The 21295-nt window shown below is 38.2% G+C and overlaps 1 protein-coding gene across 1 annotated transcript; it reads left to right on the top strand.

Annotated features, from left to right (window-relative positions):
- The first annotated feature begins 7592 nt into the window (after positions 1 to 7592).
- On the top strand, positions 7593 to 8642 carry LOC109220435 (hevamine-A). Its single transcript, XM_019384906.1, has one exon. The coding sequence runs from the start codon at positions 7656 to 7658 to the stop codon at positions 8541 to 8543; it is 888 nt and encodes a 295-aa protein (XP_019240451.1). The 5' UTR covers positions 7593 to 7655; the 3' UTR covers positions 8544 to 8642.
- The last annotated feature ends 12653 nt before the right edge of the window (positions 8643 to 21295 follow it).

Raw genomic sequence — 21295 nt, 5'->3', positions numbered from 1 at the left:
AGATCCACGCATTCAGAATTTATGTACTCGCATTAGATAGTCTGGTGAAAGGATATTGCGTTGCACTGAATAGAGACATCCAACAAATTTTAGAAACTAATTAATCTAGTAGTTTGTGCTATTTATCCTTCCTTAAAAAGTGAAGAGAACCATTTGACAGAACAGATATGTTTCTTTTATATTCTGCGAATGTTTGCTTCAAGAAGAGCTAGAGCTCTGCACTAAATGAGTAGAGATGGCCAAGCTCCAAAAATGTCAAAGGTTTTAATGGTGCAAATTATATTGTTAACTCACACCTCCACTGCATTCGCTAACATGACATGAATAGATCTGAAATATTGCCTACGATTATGTGTTAAAGGGGAGTACATAAATTGGTGCATAATTAAATGAACAAGGATTCTGAACCAATAATTTTGATCAGCTTGGGACACTCTGTCAGAAGATAAGATTTAATTGCATGAAAATTGCACATTCTGCGCTAGCAACAAGAAATGATTGGAGATTCATGGATTTGTTTAACTGTTTTGTTCAACTGAAGGTTACTATAATTTCTAAAAGTCTGTGTATAGGTTTCTGCATGAGACAACAGAAATCCATAATTTAAACATTGTGGGTTCTAAAAACTATATACAATTCTATATTGTACTTGTTTTTAATATTTATAGGGTTCAACTCCAAAACTAAGAGACAAAATATTGGATTCTACGGAACTCGTACAAAAGAGGATGACCCAGGATTTGAAGGTGGTGGGGATACATGAGCGAACTGCTCAACCAGTGCCTCCGTCGTGCTTTTGATCTTAAGGTTTCCAAGCAAAATATATGACCGATTCCAACATATATACACTTATATATTCAGAACTTTTGTTGAAGTTAACAGGATCCAGTGACCCCTCTTCTCCAAGCATAGATCTGCCTCTGCTCGTAAATAACTGGATATAAACATCATGTACATATCCTGTCATTTACTCTTCTTCGCAAGGCTTCTTGGATTAGAAGACTATAAGGCCTTGCATTGTTCATCTAATATACGGGCCTTGCATTGTTCATCTAACTACTAAATTTAGCATTAATTTGACTATGCAAAAATAATACTCCCTCTGTTTCAATTTAGTTGACACACTTTCCTTATTAGTGCATTCCAAAAAGAATGACACATTTCTACAATTAGAAATAATTCAATCTTAAGCTCTTTATTTTACATATTTTACCTTTAATGAGAAGCTTTTATAACCACACAAATATCATAGCCCCACAAAGTTTTTACCCCTTAAGCTTTTAAGACCACAAGTTTAAAAAAAAAAATCTTAAACTCCGAGCCAAACTACCATCTAAATTGAAATTGAAATGGAGGGAGTATGTGTTTTGTTGGTCAACTAATGGATAGTTCGTGCAGAGGACAAGTAAGCATTTGTGTGTGAACGTATTTTTACATTTAAAAAAATATGTATTCTTTGGTCAACTCAATCATCAAGTAGTTGGAAGTGTTGCAGCTTGCCATATGGCGCATTATCAGTAGCACGTCTTTCCTTGATCCAAACGTTTAAGACATGATTATTTAATCAATCCTGGTTTTTATGTATACGGGAAAGGCGAATAATAAGGAAGATCATAAAGCAGTAAAACCTTTCTAAAATTCAAACCTTAAACAGCTATTAAGGTTAAAAATGGATTGACTCTGCGAAATGGCTCCAGTCCTCTGCAGTGGAAGCAATTAGTCCCTACGCGGAGATTAAAAATAGATTGAGTCAGCGTTGCAGCCACACAGGACTACTGATTATTGACCTGTTAACTTGGTGGAAGGTCCAATAAAACTGCAAATTGTGAACCTAGTTGCATTTTCTAGACTTTGACTTGTGAAACAAATCAGTTCTATTTGAATTGCCTCGTCGGCGCTTGACTCAACCCAAGTGATAATCATGAGACAAAAAGGGGATATAGATGTTAAAACATACGTTTAGTATAAGACTTGCCAATTCTCGTTAATAAAATAGATTGGAGATATTACACTAAGAAAAGAAATTTGAAGTTTCAATATAATAGTTGTGATTGTGTTAAGAAGTTAGTTAGTGTTAGTTGGGTAGTTAGCCAGCTGTCCAATTATGTAGGGACAGCTGTAAGTTAAGTTAGTTAGAGTATGTATATAACCGTGTGTTGCTCTTCACTTGTGAGGTATCAGAAATTAATGGAACAGTAAAATTTCCATTTCTGTCTTTTGCTTCTTCTGAGAACTTCTCTGCAACCATGGAGGTTCTCCTCCCTTAACATGGTATCAGAGCCGGTGAAGACGATCAACTCACGCAGATTGCTCGAAATCGATTTGAGTTTCAAGAACTGGTCAGTCATCTATGTAATTGCTTCAATTCATCTCTTCTTAGGTTGAATCGTCTTTGAGCAATTAGGCATTTTTTTTTCTCTCTGTGTGTTCTACTCTAAGCTCTCGATTTTCAATCTTCAATGGCGATCGGAGGTATTGTTACTAGCTCAGACATAGGAATTGACGACACTACCACCGATGCAATTCCACTGGCAGATCCAAGTCGTGTGGGTGGTATAGTGGTTGATCAACATCATCCTCTATTTTTTCAACCTTCTGATACTCCAGGTAGCTCTCTAATCTCAATCAAACTAATTGGACATGAAAATTATGCTCTGTGGAGCAGCTCTATGCGTATCAGTCTATTAGGCAAGAGCAAATTAGGTTTTGTTGATGATAGATACACTAAGGATAAATTTCCTCCTACTTTACACGAATTGTAGGAAAAGTGTAATGACATAGTTTTGTCATGGATCATGAACTTAGTTAGTAATGAGCTGCTAGTGGCATGATGTATGCAACTAGGGCACAGAAGGTGTGGGCTGATCTTTGAGAAAGCTTTGACAAGGTGAGTGGATCTAGAATTTTGTTTCTATACAGACAAATTGCTACCTTGTCTCAGGGTATTTTCTCTGTGTTAGTGTATTTTTCTAAGCTGAAAGAGCTTTGGGCAGAGTTTGATGCACTGATGCCTTTGCCTGAATGTGGCTATGAGGAATCAAAGAGATATGCAGAACACTTTGGTAATCACAGGATGCTGCTATTTCTGAAGGGTCTAAATGAGACTTATTCTCAATCTAGTAATCAGATTATGATGATGAGTCGTACTCCAACTATAAACAAAGCCTATTCTATGATAATAGCAAAAGAAAGTAGAAGATCTGTAGTTAATTTTGCTCAAACCTCTGCAGTAAATGAGGGAATAGCTATGTTAAGTGGAAAAGGAACCTCTCAAGGTTCAAGTAGCTACAAGCCTAAAAGGAACAATCTGTTCTGTGACTTCTGCAAATACAAAGGTCACACAAGGGACATTTGCTACAAGTTTCATGGCTATCCTGTAGACTTGAAGCAAAAAGGAAAGACTGGACCTAACAATGTTGCTCAATACACAGGGCCTCAAACCAACAATGGTCCAAATAATGGAAGCTTTGAGGCTGCAGCTAATTGTGCAGGACTTCAGCAGACTAATCTTGCTTCAACTAGTCAGGGTGGTCAAGGAGTGATTGCAGGAGTGCCTCAGTTTATAGTTGATCAGTACAATCAGATTTTGCATCTTTTGGGCAAGTCTAGCATCACATCCTCAAGTCAAGGTGATCAACCAAGTAATGCCATGTCAGCAGGTATGACTTCACCTTCTGTAGTTACTAAAGCTGAGATTAGGTGGATAGTTGATACAGGTGCTTCCAATCACATGGTAATAAGCCTTAAAGTCTTAGAAGAATCTAGAAATGTTGATGAATCTAGTATTGGAAAAGTTCATCTACCTACAGGAAAGATAGCAAGTGTAAAGCATACAGGGTCTACAAGTGTGCTACAAGGACAGAAAATTACAAATGTGTAACACATACCAGACTTCAAATATAATCTCCTGTCTGTTTCAAAATTAACAAAGAGATTTAGATGTTTGGCTTTGTTCTATCCTGACTTCTTCCTTTCCTAGGATCTCTTTAATGGGAGAGTGAGGGAGATTGGTAAGGAGGATGAAGGCCTTTACATCTGCATATCAGGTAACAAGGATCAAGAAAATGGAGGAGGAAATAACAAATCAGACTCTGGAAGATCCTTTTTAAATACAATAAAGGATGATAGTTCAAGTGTATCTCTGTGGCATAGGAGGTTAGGCCATGTGCCAATTGATGTTATGAGAAAGTTAAACTGTTTTCAACATTTAAAGTGTAATAGTGAGACTAAGCAATGTACACTCGGTCCTATTGCTAAGCAAACAAGGCTTCCATTTCCTCTTAGTACTTCTGTGGCTACTGCATGTTTTCACTTGCTTCATGCTAATATTTTGGGGCCTATAGGGTACCTAATCATGATGGGAAAAAGTATTTTCTCACACTAGTGGATGATCATTCCAGGTTTACATGAGTTTTCTTGTTGCCCTCTAAAGCTGAAGTAATTGTTGTCATCAGACAATTCTTCATTATGATTAAGAATGTTCATTCTTGTACTGTAAAATTCCTAAGAACAGATAATGGGTCTGAGTTTTTTAACTCATAAATGACAGAATTACTGCAGTCTTTGGGTATTGTTCATCACAATTCTTGTGTCTATACTCCACAGCAAAATGGAGTAGCTGAAAGAAGGCACAGACACATATCCAATGTGGCCGGGGCACTGAGATTTCAAGTAGGTGTTCCACTAAGATTCTTGGGGAATGTGTATCAACTGCAGTCTACATTATCAACAGACTACCAACACAAGTGCTGCAGAGAAAAACTCCATTTGAACTACTGTTTGGTCATCCTCCTTCCTTAGACCACATGAGAATATTTAGTTGTCTAGGATATGTAATTGAAGTAAAAAGAGGTGACGAATTCTCACCTAGAGCCTCACCTGCAGTTTTTTTTGGTTATTATATAACTCAAAAGGGATACAGAATGTACAACATTCACACTAAGGAGTTCTTAGTAAGTAGAGATGTTATGTTCAAAGAAAATGTATTTCCCTTTCAACATTCAGCTCCTCTACCCTCCTTGTTTCCTACCATTGACATACCTCGAGTCTTAATGCCTAACGATATCTCTATATCCTCTTTTCCACCCTCATCAATCTCCTCATCTCTTCCTACACCATCTCCTTTATCTTCTCCTATTTCTACTTCACCTGCTCATCATAATCTAGATCAACCAACTCAAGTAGCTGTTGAACTTGAACCAGCATCACCAACTAATCCTGCTCATGATCAGCCTACTCATCACCTGTCTGCCTCCAATAATCAATTGATAGAAGTCTCACCTCCAAGAAGATCTGGGAGGACCAGTAAACCTCCTATCTGGCTAAAAGATTATGTTACTCATTCTCAAGGCAAAGTTAATTACTCATATCCTCTTTCAGCATATGTTAGTTATGAGAATGTCTCTAACTCCTATGCCAAAGCTTTAACCTCCTACTCTGCAAGTGTAGAACCATAGTCATATGCTGAGGCTATCAAGGATCCTAAATGGATTGAAGCTATGAAGGCTGGAATCTCAGCCTTAGAGGAAAATCATACATGGTCTATAGTGGAGTTGTCTGCTGGTAAGGTTCCCATTGGATGTAAATGAGTGTTCAAAGTGAAGTATACATCCTCAGGTGAAGTTGAAAGATACAAAGCTAGGTTGGTGGCTAAAGGTTACAGTTAAAAGGAAGGGCTTGACTAAACAGAAACTTTCTCACTTGTAGCAAAAGGTGACTATAAGGTCAGTCATTGCAGTTGTTGCAGCCACGCATTGTCCTCTTTTCCAAATGGATGTTCACAATGCCTTCTTGCATGGTGAACTTCTAGAAGAAGTATACATGGATGTGCCTCAAGGGTTTGCAAGCTGGGGAGGGTCTCACAAGGTTTGCAAACTTCATAGGTCTCTATATGGCCTGAAGCAGGCACCCAGGCAATGGAACAGGAAACTGACTTATGCCTTAGTGCAGTTGGGCTTCATTCAAAGTCATTTTGACTACTCTCTTTTCACAAAGAAGGTTCAAGCTGAACTGGTTGTTGTGTTAGTCTATGTAGATGATCTGATAATAAGTGGAAGCAGTTTAGATCTGATAACTCAGACTTGAAATGATCTGAAACTTAGGTTCAAAATGAAGGATCTAGGAAAACTTAAGTTTTTTTCTGGGAATAGAAGTTGCAAGATCAAAAATGGAATTGTTATGAGCCAAAGGAATATGCTTTGGAGCTGATATCTGAGATGGGACTTGCAGGTGCTAAACCTGCAGGAACACCTCTAGAGACAAATCTGAAGCTTACATCTGTGGAGTATGATACTGTTGTAGGAGTCTCTTAGTGTGAAGACAAGCTGATTTGAAGATGTAGGTGCATATCAAAGACTAGCGGCTAGGCTATTATATCTTACAATGACCAGAGTTGATATAGCATTTGCAGTACAAACACTAAGTCAACTTATGCACAAGCCTAAGCAGTCTCACTGGGAAGCTGCTCTGAGAGTTGTGAAATATGTCAAAACTTCTCTAGGTCTTGGTCTACTAATGCCTTTAGAAGGTTCAGATAAACTGAAAGCATATTGCGATTCAGACTGGGGAGGATGCTTATAGGCCAGGAAATTAGTAACAGGCTACCTAGTTAAGTTTTGGAATGCATTGATCTCGTGGAAGTCTAAGAAACAAGACAAAGTTGCAAGGAGCTCTGATGAAGGTGAATTCAGAAGTATGGCATCTACAGTTGCTGAGATAACTTGGCTCACATGACTTTTCAAAGAGCTAGAGGTTGATGTGAGTCTACTAGTTGACCTCTTTTGTGACAGCAAGGCTGCAACCCAAATTGCAGCTAATCCTATCTTTCACGAAAGGACCAAACTCATAGACATTGACTGTCATTTTGTACGAGAGATAATCATACAAGGTGCAGTGAAAACTCATCACATTCCCACAAAAGAGCTGCAAGCTGACCTCCTTACCAAGAGCTTAGGAAGACTGCAACACGATCACTTAATGTCCAAGCTGGGATTAAAGGATATCTTCAAACCATCAGCTTGAGGGAGGGTGTTAAAAAGTTAATTAGTGTTAGTTGGGTAGTTAGCCAACTGACACTAACTAACTTCTTAACAGAATGCATCTTACATCACTTGGGTACAGGTTCTGCTTTCACTAAAGGTCACCCCCTCAGTCAATATTTCCTCAATTCCTCCCTTAGTAATAATATTGTACTCCCCCTGTCTCATATTATGTGTCGTGTTTCTTTTTTACAAGCCCCTTAAGAAATAATAATTAGGAAATGGATTGAACTATTCTACTCTTATTTATGTCTTAAGATATAATCACTCTTCATTAATTCTGTCTATACTATTTACACATCCTTACTATTTACGGACCCCTTCTTTGTCAAAAGATTTTGAAAAGAGAAAATAAATACAGCTAAAATAAACAAAACGCGAGAGAGTGGAGATATTTTGATGTCCAAAAAGGCGGTATATGTTGACCTCTACCTTCCCTGACTCCCATAATTCAGCTGCCTTTGGTCAAAATATTCTAAGAATCCACATAATGCGAGAGAGTGGTACTATTTTAAACAAGAAAGATCGCTGTCACAATTTCCCAAAATCTCCCATTTCCTTTCTATTAATAGTCTCCATCATATCACCAATATTGAATTACCATATACTCTATCCAAAATGGCCACCAAACATCAATTTCTTTCTTCTGTCTTATTCCTAGCTCTTGTCCAAACCTCAATTGCTGGTGGCATATCCATTTACTGGGGCCAAAACGGAAACGAAGCAACCTTAAACGAAACCTGTGCCTCAGGCAGATATTCCTATGTCAACTTAGCCTTCCTTAACAAATTCGGAAATGGCCAAACCCCAGAAATCAATCTTGCCGGCCACTGCAATCCCGCTGTCAACGGATGCACAATCATTGGCCCACAAATCAAACACTGTCAAAAATTAGGTGTCAAAGTAATGTTGTCTATTGGTGGTGGCGTTGGAAATTACTCTTTAGCTTCCAAAAAAGACGCCAAAATTGTTGCACGTTATTTATGGAAAACATTTTTGGGAGGACGTTCCTCTTTTAGGCCTTTAGGAAATGCTATTCTTGACGGAATTGACTTTGATATTGAGCTTGGATCATCTCTTTTTTATGAAGATTTAGCTAAATACTTGAAAGTTTATGGTAGAATTGGAAGAAAAGTGTACTTAACTGCAGCTCCACAATGCCCATTTCCAGATAGATTGCTTGGTACTGCTTTAAATACAGGGCTTTTTGACTTTGTTTGGATTCAATTTTACAATAATCCTCCTTGTCAGTATACTCCTAATAATACTGATAATCTAAAAAATTCTTGGATACGGTGGACGTCGTCGGTGAAGGCTAGAAGGATATTTTTAGGGCTTCCGGCGGCACCACAAGCTGCCGGAAGTGGGTTCATTCCGACGGATGTGTTGACCGGCGAGATTCTTCCGGTGATTAAAAAGTCGCGCAAGTATGGTGGTGTTATGTTGTGGTCAAAATTTTGGGATGAGCAAACTGGATATAGTGCTTCAATTCTGAAAAGTGTGTGAAAATTGTTTGTGGGTAATTTAGAAATAATTAAAGCCGAAAGGCTATGAATTAAGCATTTGTCGATGAAAAACCATTTGGATTTTTCTACCTTTCTGAAATCATGGTGTCTGTATTCATATTGTACTGTTTACTCTACTGTTTAAAATGCAATTCAAATAAAAGTAGTAAGACTACAAAAAAAATGTCTACATAATGTGGAAATTTTGCTTCTTCCATGAAAAAGCTTATCTATAAAACCTCCATGAAATTTAGGCTTCTAAGAGGTTTGTTAACTTAAAAATAATTTTAATTATACGTTGAATTGACAAATAACTTAAATTGAATTTTTAGACTTGATTATTTGGCCTTGACATAAAAGAACTAATTTATTTATTGTTCATTCAAATTCTTTATATTAGCTCATCCCAAGTTTTAAATATTTAATAGTAACATGATAAATGTGGTGCTTCTGCTTTCTTGAGCCGAGGGTCTATTGGAAACAGTCTCTCTATCCTCACAAGATAGGTGTAAGGTGTGACCCCATGGTGTGGGATAATACTGGGTATGTTGTTGTTTGTTGTAACATGAGAGTGATTACAATAATGTTAAATTGTTCAACTAAGAAAATAATTATATAAGATAATTAAAATTCAATTTACTTAAAGCACTGAATGCTAAAATTTTCTACATAGTTCAAATAAAAATTATTTATAAAAATAATATATTAAAACTTGTAATTTAGTTATAAAATTAAAAAGAAAGAAAAAAGTATAATTAAGTTCCTTAAATGATCATTATTGATCCTATTTAGCTATTCAATAGAGGAAGAAACTCTATCACATAAGTGATCAATCTGCTTCATCAGTATATAACTTAAACTTGATTCCAGTATTACTTCAATTTCGCAAGTTATCATACTTTTTTTAAAATTTAAGCAAGAACACATAAACCCTTGAACTTCTATAGAGTATTATTATTGGACTGACCAAGATCAAAGTGAACTCATGTATGGAGAGTAAGAGATTACAAACTCAATTGGGATGGGGTATGCATTTCACGTTATTGGACTACTGATAAGACATCAACAAAGAAATCAATATCAATTATATGGGCTTCCAACAGGCCCGTATCTATGGGGGATTTGCATCTATACCCAATTTTTTGGGTCACAATTTAACTTATACCCGCTTTGCAAAAACAATTGCAAGCGTACCCACTTTTCGGGTAACTTCAGACATACGGGGCATGAAGTAGCAAGAATTTATATTTGAAGTTTGAACTTCAGAATTTTTTGCCTAAAGTGTGACCTTATCAAAGTAAAACTGCAGATATTTTCGTCTGAAGTTTGGCCTGACTCGCAAAAGCAATCAAAAACTTCAGTTCGTAGTGCAAACTTCAGACAAATTAGTCTTCTTCAATTTGTAGTGCAAACTTCAGACAAATTAATCTGAAGTTCTTTAGTTTGTAGTGCAAACTTCAGACAAAATCAGCTTGTTATATTTGAACTTCAGATAATTTTCCTGGCATGATAGTTGCAAACTTCAGACAAAATTTAACCTGGTAATGTCTGAAGTTTGGCCCTGCAGCAACTTCAGTTGATGCTTCTTCGAGTTTTGGCAATAACCTCTTGTTTTATTATTTACGTACTTTGTGTTGGGATGTATTAATGTTTGAGAGGCAGTGGCAAGTCTTTCTTTCTTTTTGATTTGTCGCTTTGTCCAATTTCCAGAAACTATAACATGTGTAGTTTACAGGATAACATGTTTGAGAGAGAAGAAGAAGAAGAAGAAGAGGAAAAGAAGAGGAGGAAGAAAGGAGCGCATAGGTCGCAGGATCTGAAGTTGTCAAAATTAGGGTATAGGTTAAAAAATTTTAAAAATATGGGTATAGGTTAAATGGGGGCGACCAAATAGGGCGCCCCATGCAATTTTTACGTATCTATTGAGTTGGCATAGCCAGTTGGTTTTAGGCCCATATGACCTTACAGCTTGAGATTCATGGACTCCATTTGCTTTCCAAAAAAAAAAAGGATTTTTACATACCTATACACTATTGGAAACNAGCTTCCGAAAGCTCTCCTCGCACTCGTTCGACCATACAAATGGTGCACCCTTCTGCGCCAACTTGGTCAAGGGCGATGCAATAGATGAAAAACCCTGGACGAACCGGCGATAATAACCCGCCAAACCGAGGAAACTCTGAATCTCTGTGGCTGAGGACGGTCTAGGCCAACTCTGTACCGCCTCTATCTTCTTTGGATCAACCTGAATACCATCTCTGGACACCACGTGCCCCAGGAAAGCCACAGAACCAAGCCAGAACTCACACTATCTATAAGTTAGGAATTGTTCAAGCTTGTCTTCTTGGTGATAGTGAACAACTGTAGCTAAACCTTAGTTCTCTGTGGGATTCGACTCCGGACTTGTAAACCGGATTATATTTGCAGCGACCGCATTATCCTTTTTATAAGGCATAGTTGGGCGTGATCACTGGCCCGTACATAAATTAGTATATTGAACTAATCATATATTATATTGATGGAAGAAAAAAACTAAATCATAGTTGAAGAGATCTATAGGGTGTTTGGTTTGACTTTTAAGCTGGTCAAATCAGCTTGTAAGCTCTTTTTAGCTTTATTTAGTGTTTGGCAAAGTTAAAATTTTTAAAATAAGTTAAAACTGCTTAAAACAAGCCAAAAGCAATAAGTTGGGCGCTTAAAAGTTATTTCTGCTGAAAAGTCACTTTTTTTAAGCCAATCCAAACGGGCTCCTAGTTTAAATTGCTTCATAATTTAATTTTTAAAAATTGTGAAATTGTGCTTAAAGACTATGGTGTCAGAAGTAGAAAATGGTGAATTCTATTATCATGTCAAGGTCGGAAATTTTACCATGTCAAGGTGGACGATATGCTTTAAACCTTTTTAGTTGGATATAAATTTTAAGAAACTTTTGTGGTTTATTGTTATAATGCTTTTACATTAAATATACATTTTTGTGGGGTTTTTCTGTTTTTAGATTTCTTACAGAATTCAAATTAAAGAAATTTAATAACTAAAGTTTAGTTGATTTTTAAATTCCTAAAAATTAGTCAAAAGGAATTCTCACTGATGTCACTTCAACAAAACAGCAGAAGATTAGTGAATCCCAGTTGTATTATCTCATCTTTGCACACTTTAGGTGGTGATGAAACTCTTTATTTTCTTTCAATTAGCAAATCCCATTTGTATTATATTTATCTTTGCACACTTTAGGTGGTGATGAAACACTTTATTTTTCTTTAACCCTTCAACATGTGAAAAATTCCATGGCTAAATAAATATCAAAGGAATAGGGGATCCCTTGCCTCAACTCTGAGAATGAAACTGTCGGCTAGCTATTAGTTAGACATAATAAACATATATAATAGCAAGAAACATATATTTTCTCGTACCAGATCCAACCTAATTAAATACACTAACAAATATTTCAAGGATCCATTTCATTTCCTGGGAATCAACTCTCCTTTTTCTTGTTCAAAAAAGAATCCTCATCATTTACCAAAGGAATTTTTACCTCATGTAGCAATGGGTGATACCTTATTTATTTTAAATAAATACCCTTTTATAAATTATATTCCATAGCTACCTTTTGATTTTTATAGCCAAATATCTATTTATGGTTACCTCCTACCCTTAAGCCATAAAATACATTTTGTATTATTTTTCTCTCTCATTCTTTCAGATTTTTCTACATACACTCTCTCTCTCTCTCTCTCTCTCAACGCCAGTCTTTCTCCATGAATAGAACCACGATTCTCCCCTGATTCATCTCCATTGTCTCGAGAAATTTTCATTGTCAATGGGCTGGGGCTCTGAATCAATATCGAAATCAAGCCCTGGAGAGAAAGATGGAGGTTTGAAATCTGTTATTGAAAGGTAAATGGGGGCTGAACGAAAATGGCGGCTATGCTAAATAAATCCTCTTTCATTGGTGAAAGAAATTAAAACCCGTAAAAAGAAAAAGATTAAACTCTCCCCTCTTTTTTACTAGTAGGAAAGTTGCCTTCTATTTCTCCACTTTCTCTCCATTAATGTCAATCCTCTTTCGTATCAATGTCGAAATCTGACATAGGGTAAATTGGGGCTGACAATGGAAGTTCGAAATCTGCTATCGACGAGACGACATTAGGATTATTCTTGAACAAAGACGACGGAGTTGGGGCTGAGCAACTTGAAGAGTCTGTTAGCTTTTTTTTCATTGTATTTCAATGTATCTCGCCTGTATTCTATGTATTTCATTGCATTCATTATCTTTTTTTTTTCATTGTATTTCAATATATCTCGTTGTATTCCATATATTTCATTGTATTCATTGTCTCTCTATATTCCATGAATGTATTCATATGTTTTTTTTAATTAATATAAATTTTATGCATTCAGATGTATTTATGTATTCATATTTATAATTGAGTTTGTTGAGTTATATTAGGAGTCTATTTGTATTAATTGATTCACTTTTTGTTTAAAAACAGCTGAATAGACCATGATTTACGCTATTTACGTTACTGTATTCACAAATACATATCTTGAATACATTCGAAATACAATAATTGTCTAGTTGTACTCCCCTGTTTCACGCCGAGTTTTGCTACTGTATTCATGAATACAATAGCTTAAATACATCGAATACACTCTAGCAAAACTGAAAACATAGCTATAGAAAGTAATATAGTAAATGGTTGCTACAAGTACTTAATAAACCACTAAACAATAGTGGTTTGTAAAAATTTCTCTTTACCAAACTATCCCATAGTATGGACCAAACTAACCTCATCATCGACGTCAATACAAGCTCTCTCTCTTTATTTGGTGATTTAATTAATATATCTCATTATAAATATTTTACGATTATTTATCTATATAAATAATACTATTTAACCTAAAAATCGGATAACAATTAAATTTATAATATGGTTTCAAGGATACGTAATTTCACCTAATACCAATTGATAAACGTAAATATAACTGATAGAAATTGAAAATAATATAAAGCAAACCAATGTTTGGACAGAGCCCTCGAGCTTGAATACCCTCGAGCTAGTTATGCTAGAACAATTAAAATGCAACAAGCTGACAAACAAGATATATAAATTAGGGAGAGAATATTGTATTTCTTTGATCTGTCTTAATGTAAGGTGTCTACAAGTGATGGGGACTCCTCTTTATATAGTGGAGGAATCCTAATTATGGTATAACTCTAATTACGGAAGGAAATCACATGATTAGCTAATTAACTGCCTTTGATTTGATCCGTTCCGAGATTCCCGCCGTAATCTTCGACCAGTCAAGGATATCTCGCTTTTCCATTATTGTGCCTCGATCGGAGTCTGCCCTGTTTGACCTTGATCACTGCCGGCTTCAATCTCGGCAGGCACTTCGATTCTCGAATATAGTACCTTTCCTTCATCACCTTGATCCGCTCCACTCGAGGCTAACCCTCGAAACAATTCCCTGGCTTCGATCAAATAGCAAAATCGGGTAGGCTCGGTTTTAACTGTATATAGATAGTCCCCTCATTTTTTGGAGTGTAATGAGAAGAAGCGAATTGCGCCTTCGATTTTGTGCCTCAACCGATTATGACGTCACCCTCGTGACGTAAGCGACGGAAGTGTCCTCTCTGTACAGTTCCCAAAATCATTAATGAGCGTCAGTTGGTTGTCGACCAACGACGTATTTGAACCGTCGTAGCGATCATTATAAATAGATCTTCCTCATAATTTCTCAAATTTTACTTTCAAACTTCTCTAAATCTTCAAAGAGCTCTACTTCTTCCAAGTTTTTCAGTTCTGTAAATTCTTCAAATCCCGTTGTCAAGCTTCTCTCTAAACAACAAATCTTATCTTCTTCTTTCTCTAAACCCATATAAAAATGGCAAAAAGGTCAAAAATTGTTCCTCAAAAGGAAAAAACTTCTTCATCGCCGCCAGCCGGCGATAAAATGCCGGTGAAGCCACGCCTTGAGGAGTGCGTTCCCGGGGGGTGTGATCTTACTTCCGACTTTAAAGTCAAGAAAACCTCATCAGTTCCTGGCCGATGTGAGCCAATGACGAGATATATATGCTCGATAACTGAGGGCGACCTCGATCAGGTGAAGAAAGATTGCCATTGGGAAGATAAAGAGGTGGTGATTCTGACCCCCGAAGAAGACATCACTACTCCTGTGAAAGGGCTCCTAAGTGTTTACACTTATCCTTTCATGCTGGGCCCCGTAGATCCCGTCATCATCGACTTTTTCCATTAATACCAAATAAACTTAGGTTAGATCCATCCCTCTTTTGGCGAATCGTCATTCCGCTCCGATTCTTCGTGAGCAAGGTCGAAGGGATGCAGTTCACCCTTGACCATCTCATCAGAATGTACAGCCCCCGTCTCTATCGAGGCGGGTTGATAAGGCTTCAACGTTGGGCTACCAAGGTATTGTTGTCGAGCATAGACGAGGACAAGGATCGAGGATGGATCGGCCGGTTCGTTCCAGTAAGTACTTTCGACATAATTCCGGCCGAGAAGATGCCATTCCCAGAGGAATGGAACATGAAGCGTAAGTACAAAACCCACCTATAGCTTCTATTTATTGTTTTGTTTCTTTTGTCTATTCTCTTTAACATCCTTTCCTATGATGTATCTTGGGTGCCTGGTGCAATTTTGAACCTCGAGAGTTGGGTTCGAAATCTAGCCTCGACCTCTTCGTATGCTGAGCGCTCATGGTGAAATTTGGAGAAGGGTCGATGGGAGGCCAAAAATCATGGTAAGCTTCTTTACACGTATTTAATGCTCTTCTCTGAAATATTTCTTTTCGTATTTACTTGATTTCCTTTCATACAGGTCTCGGAGACATTGTTGTCATGAGGCCCCCGTCTGGGGAGGAGGAGGACCCGAAGCCGACGAAGGATAAGAAGAGGAAAAGGATCTCGCCCTCTGATACTCCAAAGCCCAAGAAGAGCAAGGCTCGGAGGTCGAGAAAGGACACCACCGCCCTGCCTACTGATGTTGCTCAGCATCTAAGGGAGGAAGAAGAGGAAGATGAAGATGCTGACTTCGAGCTAGTAGCTCGAATAAAGAGGGGCGGCGAGGCCCCAAAGGCTACTGAGCCGGCGATGATCGAAGAGGTTCAGCCTCGGACAGAAGAAATCTTGGAGGGTGGCCCGAGAAAAGTCCCCGAGTCCTAGGAGGTTGAAGATGACTCCCGCCATGATGAGAAATCGGCGGATTTGCCTGAAGGGTCTGGTTCCGAGGCCCTTCAAAATGAAAAGAACACCCTAAGTGACTTGCTTGGGGCAATAGACGTTGACGATTCGTCGCCCCTCCCCACATTTTCCTAGGGGCAAATTTAGGAGGCCTAGGACATGGAGACCCTCGATGTGGGAATGGCCACGAAGGGGAGGACCTTTTTTATGAATGCTTCACGGGAGCCGAAGATGCTTCCGATCTGGGTGATGCATCGAGTATCTTCGATGAGCCTCATCGACTCCTGAGTTAGGTAAGCCTTAGCTCCCTTTATCAATATTACTTTTTCCTTTATTTCCTCTTGCCTGATTTCCTTTCTTTCTTCATAGGCCTTGATGCTTCATCGGGAAGCGTTTTCTATATACCGGGCAGAGCTGAACTAGTGTGAGGCCGATCTTAAAAGGCTCACGGAGGAGAGAGATGCCCTCAAACTTCTTAGTGGGCAAAAAGAAGAGGATATCAAGGTCCTCCGAGCCTAATTGGCCACAGCCCATAAAGAGCAAACCGACCTGATTGAGCAGGTAATGAAATTTTTTTAGAAGTATGATGTATCAGCTTGGGGATGACGACTAATTCTTCGATCTTGCAGGTTCAGTAGAAGGCCGATAAGATCGAACAACTCCATGAAGAGGCCAATATAATAAGGGCGGAGACTTTAGGGTGAAAACAAAACATGGATCGCCTTGCCTCGGAGAAAGAGACTACTCGAGCCCAACTGTCATCGGCCGAACATCAGCTCCAAAGCATGAAGGAGGAAAGCTCAGCTCAGGCCAAGAAAATGGAGAAGCTTGAGGCTCGGTTTGTCATCGAGCTGGCAAAAGCCAAATCCGAGGTTGAGACGGATAAAGCCAAAGTTGAGGCGATTGCGTCTGTCTACCGATCCGATGCCGATGCCGCTCAAGCTCGAGCAAAAGAAATTTCCGATGCTGCTCAGGCTCGAGCATTCTGCGTTGCCGAGCATGCCAAATGCTAGTCTCGGAGAGAGACTCTCGAGGAGATTCATGCTCATTGTTTTGACCTTGCTGTCGAGATCGAGAGTCAAAAGAGCTTGAGGCTGAAGCTAAAGCATTGCTCTCTTACGACAACGATGATTCTAGGAGCGTGAGTGGTTCCAAGGGCGGTGAAGATGAAGGTGAGGCTCCCGGGGAGGATTAGGCACTTAGAATTTTTTCTTCTTTGAATTTTTTGTGTAGGATCCTAACCGATCCATGTAAATATTTTCATATATAAAATATCTTTTTTCTCTTTGATTTGTCTTCATTTCAATTTTTACCCCGTACAAATTTCATTTTGACCATGTCTTGAAAATTTTCGTAAGTATGAGGCTTGGGCAATTCGATCGAAATCGGACTAGTGTAGTTTTTATGATCGAGTGAGTATTTATCCAAACTCGAAGTAGGACGACCCTTAGGTTTTAGATGAGTGAGGATGATTTCTCAAACTCAAAAATGGCCCTTAGGCTCTTGAATTGGACCGATATGGCCTCAAAATAGTGGTTTTTTCCCTTTTCGGCTTTAAAAACTTTAATCATATAAAAATTTTTTATGTCTTAGCACGAGATAAATCTGAATCCATTAGGATTTTCGAGGGTTAGTATTATCGAAACCCTTTACTTTGTTATGTCTTAGCATAAGCTTGTTCGGGAGTTCGAACAATTTGGTACCGCTTAAGATTTTTGAGGGTTGATGCTATCGAAACCCTTTGTAATTTTGCCGAGGGTAGCCTTTTTAACCTGTTTTATGAAAATATTGGAAGGCCTATTTTATTACGTAATTCGGACGTCTCCGAACCGTGTTAGTTTGGCCGTAGCCATTAACTTGAGATTTGCCCTTTGGGCTTGTTTATCAATTATACTTCAAACTTGTTCGAAGCATTAGTCCCCGAGTAGGATGGTCGTGGCCCGTAAAGACGAGGGTTGCCTTTTTAATGATCTTGAAGTTTAATAAATCGATCATGTCGATTTTTGGATGGCAGTTCCCGAGTACGGGGTTGATTGTTCGAGCTTTAGTTGCGATCGGCGCTTGAGCTAGTTTACGCAATAGATCATAAGTATGAAATTGTAAAGTAAAAATTTCACTAAGGCGCGTAACATCAGGTAAGGAAAACATACTTCTTTCAATGGATCATTCATGCGTACATGTTTTGTCATTAAGGCTCGAGTAATCTACATGGACATTGTTCATTTGACCATTTGGCCCTTTACAAAATTTACCTATCGAGACCCTGTTGACACGAAGTGTTTTCCTTGAAAACATAACATCTGAGGGTAATGCCCCCTAGTATTCGAGGCTGATTGTAAAGAAGCCTCGGATACCGTTGAATTTCTCTAAGTTAGCATGAATAATGGTTGCCTCGTTAAAACTCTTTGCCGGAAAAACCCATTTGGTATAAAAATCGGTCGAAGGGAAAAAGAGTGAAATGCGTGCTTTCAGACCTAAGGACTTTGTTTTTGGAGAGAACTTCGATGCCTTCGACCGACACCTGCAACAAGTTAGCATAAAATATAAATGAAAAAGGAGAAGGTCATACCTTAGCAATAATATCGTTTGAGGAGTGATATGTTTCAATTATTTGGCAATTGTTCGCCGTTCATCGTGCCAAGTTTGTAAGATCCTTTTCCGACGATGTTGAGGACCTGATATGGTCCCTCCCAGTTTGGACCGAGCTTTCCCTCGTTTGGGTCTCGAGTGTTGATGGTGATTTTTCTCAGAACTAAGTCCCCAATTTTGAAGTGTCAAAGATTGGCTCTTCGATTGTAATATCTCTCGATTCGCTGTTTCTAGGCGGCCATTCGAACAAGGGCGGCTTCCCATTTATCATCTAGCAATTCGAGGCTTGTATTCATAGCCTCTTGATTTGACTCCTCCGTTGTGTATCGAAACCTAACGCTAGCTTCCCCGACTTCGACCGGGATAAGTGCTTTAGTGCCATATACTAAGGAGAACGGTGTTGCCCCCGTACTGGATTTTGATGTTGTTCGATACGCCCAAAGGACTTCGGGTAAAATTTCTCTCCATTTTCCCTTAGCGTCGTTCAATCTCTTCTTTAGATTCTGAATGATGGTCTTGTTTGTCGAATTGGCCTGTCCGTTTCCACTAGGATGATATGGCATCGACAAGATCCTTTTTATTTTGTGATCTTCGAGGAACTTTTTTATTTTGATACCGATGAATTATTTTCCATTGTCGCATACGATCTCGGTGGGTATCCCGAATCGGCATATGATGTGATCCCAAATAAACTCTATGACTTCTTTTTCTCTGACTTTCTCAAAAGCCTGTGCTTCAACCCACTTAGAGAAATAGTCAGTCTTAAATAAAATGAACTTAGCTTTACCTGGGGCGATGGCAGAGGGCCGACGATATCCATTTCCCATTTCATGAACGGCCATGGGGATAGGACTGAATGAAGTTGCTTTCCGGGCTGGTGGATCATCGGTGCATGTCTTTGGCATTTGTCGCATTTTCGAACGAACTCCTTAGTTTTTTTCCACATTGGCCCAATAGTATCCCGCTCTGATGACGTTGTGAATCAGTGATTCGGCACCAGAATGGTTCCGGCAAGTACCCTCATGAATTTCTTGTAGGACGTAGTCAGTGTCTCCCGGACCCAAACATATTGCCAAGGGTCCATCGAACATCCTTCTGTATAATGTTCCATCTTCGCCAATATGAATCGTGCAACCTTTGTTCACAGGGTTCTCGATTCCTTAGGGTCCGATGGGAGCTTCCCGTTTTTTAGATACTCGATGTATTTGTTCCTCCAATCCCAAGTTAAGCTTGTGGAGTTTATTTCGGCATGGCCTTCTTCGACTACTGACTTTGAAAGTTGAACGACAGTCCCCGAGCTAATTTCGTCGTCTTTGACAGATGACCCCAAGTTTACAAGGGCATCGGCTTCACTGTTTTGTTCTTGAGGTACATGTTATAGGGTCCATTCTTTAAATTGGTGTAGGGTTACCTGCAGCTTGTCTAAGTACCTTTGCATTCGATCTTCTCGAACCTCGAAGGTCTTGCTAACTTGGTTAACCACAAGTAGGGAGTCACACTTAGCCTCGATGACTTCTGCTCCCAAGCTTTTAGCCAGCTCGAGACCTGCAATCATGGCCTCATACTCGGCCTCATTGTTAGTCAACTTAGGGGTTTTGATAGATTGTCTAATTGTATTGCCTGTGGGGGCACGTATCAAGTCGAGACCGGTTATTTAGTAAATCATGGGATTTCCTTCTGTATTTAGAATTGTACCATAAGTAGAATTCCTCTACTATATATAGGAGGTTCTAATCATTTTGTAGACATCAGATTAACGCATAACAAAGCAATACTTTACATTTTCTCTCTTAAGCTCTGTTGTTCAGTTCATACTTTTATTAGCATACTCTGTTGGTTCGAGGACGATCTAGCTCGAAGGCCATAACCGCTCATTATATTGGTTTGCTTTATTTTACAGTTAATTTCTAACATTAATTATCATATTTCTCAATTTATGACAAGTGAAATCAAATAACCTTAAAATCACTTATAAGTTTAATTGTTATCCAATTTTAAGGGTAAACACATACTACATTGATAGCAAACATCACCTTCATATTTTTAAGAAATATTTTGAGAACCCTTATTGTTCTTCTTTTAACAATTACCATAATGATGACTATTATTATTTTGGTCTTTAGCACGCACACATTCATTGGTCAACCAATTATCTTCATTTAGACTTATTATGCACCGCTACCACATTCACTTCAAGAATGGCGCGAATCAAGTGGGACTAGCTTCATGCTTTTACATGAAAAATATATTATTTTCTTTAATCATCATTATATCATCAATATGGTGCATGGAGACTCAAACACAATTCCTTACTCATATAAAGGCATGTTAGGCCATAATGAGTTGGACTTAAAACCAACTCTTATCATCATAGTGCACCAGAATTTGAACCTGATGTCTTACCCTCTTGATGCTCTAGGACTTGAACCCAACGTCTTAAAACCTCTTTCAAAATATTGCCACTTCTGGAGCAAATTCGAGATATATTACATTCACTTTAGAAAATACATGTGTAAATTGTAAGTCTATAACGTTGCAGTCTTCTATACCTGCACTTAATATGTTAGTTGAAAGTACAAGAACAATTTAAAAATCATATACTGGTAGTACAAGTAATGCTCTTATGTTCTGGAGGAGAAATTGATCCGGAACATTTTTTTTAATTTCATCAAGAAATGGAGAACTTAGCATTGTTTCTTATCGGAATGCATGTTGTGCTAAATCACATTGACAATTATACATCTAGCATAATATATAGCTTGCATATAACTCATATATTTGGTTACTGACACCATTTCTTGAAATGAGAAGGGATTGCTTTTATGCAAGAACACTTGTATTTAAAAACGATATAATTTGATTTATAATTTATCACATGTTTATGCAAAAGTGTCATTATTGCACGATTCAAAATATAATATTTTTGGGATGTAATTTTAGCCCAAAATCTCATGAATTTGAAG

The sequence above is a fragment of the Nicotiana attenuata genome, unplaced genomic scaffold, assembly GCF_001879085.1.
Source record: "Nicotiana attenuata strain UT unplaced genomic scaffold, NIATTr2, whole genome shotgun sequence".
NCBI lineage: Eukaryota > Viridiplantae > Streptophyta > Magnoliopsida > Solanales > Solanaceae > Nicotiana > Nicotiana attenuata.
This window is presented reverse-complemented; position numbering and strand designations above follow the sequence as displayed.